The sequence below is a fragment of the Phascolarctos cinereus genome, unplaced genomic scaffold (assembly GCF_003287225.1).
Source record: "Phascolarctos cinereus isolate Bilbo 61053 unplaced genomic scaffold, phaCin_HiC Scaffold_726;HRSCAF=1367, whole genome shotgun sequence".
Classification (NCBI taxonomy): domain Eukaryota; kingdom Metazoa; phylum Chordata; class Mammalia; order Diprotodontia; family Phascolarctidae; genus Phascolarctos; species Phascolarctos cinereus.
In genome coordinates, this window is record NW_027556098.1 from 312,108,465 (window position 1) to 312,116,427 (window position 7,963).

Sequence of the window (7,963 nt, forward strand, 5' to 3'; positions counted from 1 at the left end):
CCAAGCACATTTATGGCTCTCAGTGAATACCAGAGCTGGCCTTTATACAGAACTTCAAGGTTTGCAAAGAACTTTACATTTGTCACCTCATTTTGATTCTTACAACAACCCTGTGTTATTGCTGTTCAGTCTTTGCAGTCACGTCTGACTCTCTTCCTGACCCCATTTGGGGGTTTCTTGGCAGAAATGCTGGAGTGGTTTGCCATTTCCTTCTTCAGTTTATTTTACAGATGACAAAACTGAGACAAATAGGGTGAAGTGACTTGCCCAGGGTCACACAGCCAGAAAATATCTAAGGCTGGATTTGAACTCAGGAAGGTCAGTCTCCCTGACTCCAAGCCCAGCACTCTATCCACTGCACCACCTAGCTACCTAACAATCCTATGAGGTAGATGCTGTTATTATCTCTATTTTACAAATGAGGACACTGGCTTGTAACAGTTAAGTGACTTGCCCAAGATGGTCACACAGTGCAGTAGGATTTGAACTCAGGTCTTTCTGACCCCAAGTCTAATGCTCTATCCACTGCACTACTTGTTGGGTAAGACAAACCAGGCTCTAGGACACAGGGGCAGCCTACAGCTGCCCACCAATGACAGGAGTGTTTGAAGCCCTTGGCTCTTCTGTTAGGCCTCCTCACAAGCGTACATACCCTTTCTCCTTGGGCACTAAAAGAGAAGTGCTTACGGCTATAAAAATACATCTGTCAGCAGCTGCATGGTACCACCCCTTCAGGGTCTGGGTGGAGCTCAGAGGCTCCTGAGCAGGGCTAGCCTTACTCCTTTGACTGGGCAGGAATTAAAGGGAGATGAGCTCTCTATTCCCAAGAAGAGTCTAAAGTAAGGGGAGGTCAGTGGCTCTTACTCTTTAGGAATTAAGGAGGGGGGAGGCAGCAAGGTGGTGCAGTAGATAGAGCACTGGCTCTGGAGTAAGGAGGACCTGAGTTCAAATCTGGTTTCAGGCCAGATACTTGACACTAGCTGGGTGACCCTGGGCAAATCACTTAACCCCAATTGCCTTGCAAAAATAATAATAATAGGAATTAAGGGGAAAACCCAGACCCCTGGTTCCTAGTCCCATCCCCTTACAATTACACTCCTTAGAGAGGGTCCTGAATAAGACTGGGAGTTGGGATGGGGAGGGACAAGTCTCCCTTTGGGCCACACATCTCTCCTGAAGCTACCGTTCTCTGATTGCCCACAACTGGGCCCTGGAGGGATAGGCCTGGGGAGGACTGCATGACCTGGACATCCATCGAGTCCTCTGCCTGAGCCCAGCCTTTCTCCATCAGGGCCTTAGCACTGGGCAGCAAAAGAATCTTTCTCCTTTCAGTAAGAGGTGGGCGAAGCACCATGAGGAGAAAGGGTAGAAACCTGAACTGCATCTCCCCTCCAACTTTTGCCTAACCTTGCTCTGTTCTTTTCTCAGGAAGCAGTGGGGTCAGCCCACCCCTGAACTACCACCCCTCCATGTGCCCCAAAGGGGAAGAAATTTCCCCCTACACACACATGCATATGTGACACATATACACTTACTTTTAGCCATCATTGTCCCTGGCATTGTGCTGGTTATGTCTTCTCTGTGGCTGCCTGCTAATTACTGAGTGTGTCTAAGGTGGGGGTGGGTGGGTGGGTAAGAGTATGGGACTGGAAGGGGGGCATTAAACATTAACAATGCCAGGGTAATATTTACCCTGGTCACAAGGAGAGCTCTGGGCAAGCTTGGGGAGGGGGGGAGTGGAAAGCACATCTAAGGCTTTGGGGAGGGAATGAGGACAAATTAATAGGATTTGTGACACAGTCCAGACACAGGAAGCAAGGGAACGGAACCATGGACGTGTGTGTGTGTGTGTGTGTGTGTGTGTGTGTGTGTGTGTGTGTGTGCGTGTGTGTACGCACGGGCACATATGGGATGAGGCTGAGGACGAGGCTGGAGAGGGGCGTTGTACTATTCCTTCTCAAAGGAAATTTCCGAAGCTCAGCAGTGCTGGCCTTAATCGTGGCGCCATTCTCTCCAGACTGACAGGCTGCAACTGGCACTTTGGACAAGGGCTGAGAAGCACTAGGGAACTTTTGGAGACTCATGGCGGGGTGGGGATGGGGAGTTAACATGTCACTCTCCCCAAGTCAGCCACCTGTACCCTGACCACAGTTTAGTTGGATGGCTTGTGTACAGGGCCTAGGGAGTTAGTCAGGGGTCCGTGAGTAACAGACCCCCTTTGATTTCGCTATAGTCTCTGTTCCCACGGACCTGGTAAATGCCAGGAATCATATTTTGGAGGACAGGAGGGGCAGGGTGGGTTAAGAGTTACGCTCTTAGGTTTCATCTGCATTTGGTGGACATTAGCCCAGGTGTTGAACATTAGCTGTAACGTAATATAATATAACATACCTTCCCTCTTCCTCCCCCTTTCCACTCGGAGGCAGGGTGGGGAAGGGGAGAAAGCAGAATGGTGCCAGTTTACATTTATAAGGCTGACTTAGCACATTATCTTGCTTGATCCCCCACAACATTGCAGATGAGGAAACAGGATAGAGAAGTGAATTCACTTTCCCAAGGTCATCCTCCTGATAAGTAATAGAAACAGGGCTTGAACCTGGGTCTTTGGAATCCAAGTTCAGAGTTCTGTCCAACATATCACACTGTTTTTCTATGACACAATAAATGTCATTGAATCATAAATTTCAAGTTGGAAGGACCTTAAAACTTTCCAATTCAGCAATCCCTCCTTTCCATTTTTTTTTTTTTGCAGAAGAAGAAACTAAGGCCCAGAGAAGTGTGGCCTGCCACTATCACAGATAGTTAGCAGCAGAGTTCAGATTGGAACCCAGCCCCTCAGCCTCCAGACTCAGGGTTCTTTGCACTATACGGTTCAGTAACAATTCCCCAAGTCTACTTTGTACTCTGTAGTTCTCAAAGTAACTTCACTTACACAATCTCGTGGGATTCTCCCAACAACCCAGGGCCATAAGCAAGGCAGGCAGGAGAAAAGGCCGCTGGAGTTGGGGTTAACTGCTAGTTTAAATCTTGGCTCTTTACTGACTTCTACCTTGTAGAAGGCTGACCAGTCAGCCTAAATCTCTGGGCTTCTGTTTCTTCATCTATAAAATAAGAGAGTTGGAGTAGGTAATCCAGAGACTCCTTCTAGCTCTAAAACTTATTAATTCCCATTTTATATGTAAGAAAATTGAGGCTAAAAAAGTTAGTCATAGACAGCAAACCGCAGGGCCATCTCAAGTCGTCCTAATCTGTATCTTGATACAGGGACCTGGATGGCTCCGGAGGAGAAAGTGAGACTGGGGACTTTGCTCAGCCCTCCCTCCCTTAAATCCAATTTACTTGCTTGTCATGGCATCACCTCCCTGATGTCATGGTCCTCTTTGAGAACAAAGGACAAGCAACAGACAGTAACAGAAACAGAATTAGAACCCAGATCTTTGGACTCCTAATCTCATTCTCCCATCCTCATCTAGACAGCCAGATGATATGAAATACATGCATTTCGACTTCATTCTTGTTCTTCACCCCATTGCCTAAAGTCCTAGGGATCTCTCACTCATGTGATTCCCCCAAGGGATGAAGGATGTCCTGGCCCATAATGATCAAAGATGATAACAACATGCAGTGTTTGACTTACCAAAATATAGTCTATCCATGTCCTCGGGGTTGCTGCCTGTGTGTGGAGGCAAGAGAGGAGAGAGAGGTGTGAGGAGAGGATCTCCAGGGATGAAAGCAGTGGCAATTTCCACCCAACCCACACCTTGTCTGAGCCCACAGATGGGGGGGGGAAGAGAGAAGGAGGGGAGAGGAGACAAAAAAAAAACCCAACCAAACAAGGAGGAGTGGCTGGCAGTGCTAACCTCACCTAACGCCTTATGCATTGGAGAGAGAAGGATACACGTGAGACTGAGGTAAAGCTGTCTGAATACTACCTGGCCCCAGGTGGACAAGGAAGCTGGAAGCCTCTGAAGAGCAAACCGCAGCCCCCACGTCTGTTCCAAGCTCAGGTTACAGGATGCAGAGTCGCAGCCTACATGTAAGAAACCCAGGGTATTGCCACAGGGCACTGGAGCTAGGAACAGGGGAAAGAGAATTCGATTTGGAGCAAGAAAACTGAGGTTTGAGTCCTGGCTCTTCTTCCTTGAGTCTCTGTGATCTGGGGCTAGTCACTGGGCCTTAGTTTCCTCATCTGTGAATTGAAGGGTTAGACTAGATGGACTCTAAGGTTTCTTCCAGATTTAAATCCTATAATCCTATGATCTTGTGACTGGTGGTGGTGGGAGGAGTTGGGGATTTCTAGCCAAATCAGAAGAAATTAGCCAGAAAATTTGAGCTTTCTGGAGTTCACACTTGGCAGCAGTGAGGTGGAGGCAGCTGAGGGTTAATGGCCCAAAAGGAAGGATTTTCATTTCCTGTCTCCAAAATGAGGAGATACAACTAGATGTACTCTTAGGTCTCTTTCTTCTTTCAAATTCCATACAGTCCTAGCCTAGCCTAGCCTACTACAGTCTCACTGGTAGGAGTTTGATAAGTCTAAGAGGCATCTTAAGGGTCTTCTCTGTTCTAAGAAGTTTTTTTGTTTGTTTTTTTTGGCAATTGGGGTTAAGTGACTTGCCTAGGGTCACCCAGCTAGTAAGTGTCAAGTGTCTGAGGTCAGATCCTCCTGAGTGCTCTATCCACTGTGCCACCTAGCTGCCCCTCTAAGAAATTCTAATGACACTCATGCCTTTGAAGACCTTTCCCCGGACTGGCACATTGGGATGTTTTCGATGTAGCCCAGCTGGGGCTATTTTACTCCAGGACCTTTTCTGCTCTCCAAGTGAGATCTCTCAAGGTGAGGACCTCCCATCTAGCAGCTGGGATAGCAGGGACTTTGGAGTCTATTATTAGAAGCACTGTCCCTTACAGTCAAGGAGCACAGCCATTGAAGAGACTCAGGCCCAAGGTCATAACCTTCCTGAGCTGTCTTCCCAAAGATTGGGTATCCAGACTCACGTTAGGCAGGCTCATGGAGAAATGTGGCCACAGGACTGAACTCATATCTGTAGATCATTCCCATGGCAGTGGCATCACCCTTCCTCCAACAGAACAGATGCTCCCCTGGCCCTCCCTGGGCCTTCAATGTCACCTCCGGAGGTAGTGACGGCAGAGTGAGGCTTTCTTTACAGCTCCATCCTCCCAGCCTGCGCCAGAAGCATGGCAGCATAATGAGGTCTCTTTGGGATGCTGATAATGTCAGACAGGAAGTCTGACTTATATGAACTGATGCTGAGTGAAGTGATCCAGTGACTCAAATCCCATCCACCTCCAAAGGCAGCACGTCTCTGCTTCATTTGGGAAGAGTCCAGAATTTTGTGATGGAAAGGAAAGCAGAGCCGTCCAACCCAACCCATACCCGAACAAAAATCCTTTCTGTACCTTCCCTCTCAAGTGGACATGCAGCCTCTGCCTGAGGACTTCCAGCCGGGGGATACCACTGTCTTTGGAGGCAGCCCTGTTTTTGATGACTGATCCACTTTATCGAATTGTTAGGAAATATTTTCCTTACATGAAGTATATTATTGACCTCATTACAGCTTCTAGCTATACCTCCTGGTTCTGCCCTCTGAAGTCAAGCAGAATAATATTAGTCCCTGTTTCACATGACGGTTCTACAAATATCTTAAGACAGTAAACATGCTGCAGGTCTATTCTTCACCAAGCTAACCATTTCCAGTTCCTCCCATTGATTCTCATATAGCATGACCTCAAGGTACATCACCATCCAGTTTTCCCTGCTCTGGGACCCTGTCCAGCTTACCAATGCCCTTCCTAAAACCTGGTGCCCAGAACTGAACATATGGGGAAGGTGATGACAGGGTGAGGGTGAGGAGGAGAGACACAGAGACACAGAGAGACAGAGGAAGGAGGGACATAAAGAGAAAAGACAGATAGGAAGGAGGAAAGATAGAAACAGAGAGAGACAGAGGAAGGAAAAAGAGAGAAGACAGAGACAGAAAGGAAGGAGGAGAGACAAAGAGAGACAGGAAGGAGGGAGAGAAAGAGAGAAGACAGAGACAGAAAGGAAGGAGGAGAGACAAAGAGAGACAGAAAAGAGGGAGAGAAAGAGAGAAGACAGAGAGACAGAAAGGAAGGAGGAGAGACAAAGAGAGACAGGAAGGAGGGAGAGAAAGAGAGAAGACAGAGAGGCAGAAAGGAAGGAGGAGAGACAGAAGCAGAGAAAGACACTATCAAAAAATAACGAGCCCATTAAGCCAACTTCACCCAAATTTCCTGACCAATGTTTACCAGTTTAGAAGACTGTTAACAGTTCTGTATGTACAAAAAATATTTATAGCAACTCTTTCTGTGGTGGCCAAGAATTGGAAATTGAGGGGATGCCCATCAATTGGGGAATGGCTGAACAAGTTGTGGTATATGATTGCAATGGAATAGTATCTTGCTATAAGAAATGATGAGCAGTAATAGCAGCATTGTGTGATGACTGACTTTTTAAACTTAACTCTTCTGAGCAATACAGCGATCCAAGAAACTCCAAAACACTCATGATGGAAAATGTTATCCACATTCAGAGAAAGAACTATGGAGTCTGAATGCAGATAAAAGCATTCTGTTTTCACTTTGTTTTTGTTTTTTTCTCATGGTTTTTCCCTTTTGTTCTGATTCTTCTCTCACAATATGACTAATGTGGAAATATGTTTAACATGATTGTACATGTATAACGTATCAGATGGCTGTTGACTTGGGGAGGGGAAAGGGAGAAAAATTTGGAACTCAAAATTTTACAAAAATGAATGTTAAAAACTATCTTTACATGTAATTGAGGGGGAAAGAACTGTTTACAATGCTGCTGCTCACCAGCAAAGACCTGGGTTCAAATTCCAATCCCCCATTTATCACCTCTGTGACTTTGAGAAGGTCACATTAAAGTTGCTAGACTTGGAGTCAGAAAGATCTGAATTCAAATTCAGCCTCAAATACCTACTAGATATGTAACCCTAGGCAAGTCACTCTCTGTGCCCCATCAATAAAATGGAGATAATAAAAACATCCACCTTGTAAGATCAAGTGAGGTCCATGAAGTGCTTTGCAAACCTTCAAGCGCAGTACAAATGTAAGCTAATATCGTCATAAGGCATTTGGACTAGATGACCTCCAAGTTCCTTTGCACCTCTGAGTCCTGTGGGGGTGGGAGCTAGAAATGCAGAAAACTGAGAGACTGTGACTTCCTGAAGTTAACTTTGTTCTCTAGGGAAACCTCTGTAATATGACTTCTGGGTTCCTCCTCCTGTGGAGAGAAGGCACTTTTATCCCTGAGGGTACAACTGAAGGGAGCAGCTAATGAAGACAATTGACAAGAAGCTCAGAGGTGGAAACTTCTAAAAATGCTAAAACATGTGACCAACAGCACCTGGCATATTATTAATGCATTAATGTCACCCATGTGACATAGCAACAGTACCAGCAACAAACATTTTTAATTTAAAAATTTTAAATTTAAAAAATTAAATTAAAATTTTCATTTAAAATATTAAAAAAAAATTTAAAAAGAAAGAGTACCTCCTCAGAGGCCTGAATTCCAGTAAACCACAAAGCCATGAGCAATGCGATTTTGGGTAAATCACATACCTTCTCTGGGCCTGTTTCCTTATTTACACAATGACAAGGTTGGCCTAGATGGTCTCTAAAATCCCTTCCAGCTCTTTATTCCACATCCTTTTTCCTAACATTCTATGTTCTCAGGCAACTAGCAGGCACAGTGGCTAGAATGCTGGGCCCAGAGCTGGGAAAACCTGAGCTCAAATTTGGCCTCAGATATTTACTAGCTTGTTGTTCAGTTGTTTCCGACTCTGTGACCTCATTTGAGGTTGTCTTGGTGAAGATACTGGAGTGGTTTACCATTTCCTTTTCCAGCTCATTTTACAGGTGGGGAAACTGAGGCAAACAGTTAAGTGACTTGCCC

General features: G+C 45.8%; 1 protein-coding gene across 6 annotated transcripts in view; it reads right to left on the minus strand.

Annotated features, from left to right (window-relative positions):
- The window catches only part of FXYD2 (FXYD domain containing ion transport regulator 2), a 184,370-nt gene extending 180,459 nt beyond the window's left edge, over positions 1 to 3,911 (minus strand). For 4 of the 6 annotated variants that reach the window (XR_002325136.2, XR_013487773.1, XM_078156873.1 and 1 more), the window contains exons 1-2: positions 3,866 to 3,910; positions 3,638 to 3,673 (exon numbers count right to left, since the gene is read on the minus strand). Coding sequence is in view for 4 of the 6 variants with exons in the window: in XM_078156873.1 (XP_078012999.1) it covers positions 3,638 to 3,673; positions 3,866 to 3,881 (52 nt within the window). In the remaining 2 variants the exon portion in view is untranslated. Of the gene's footprint in view, positions 1 to 3,637; positions 3,674 to 3,865 lie in introns of all 6 variants that reach the window. The other 2 variants (XM_078156874.1, XM_020989668.2) reach the window with 2 other exon arrangements.
- Between the last annotated feature and the right edge of the window lie 4,052 nt (positions 3,912 to 7,963).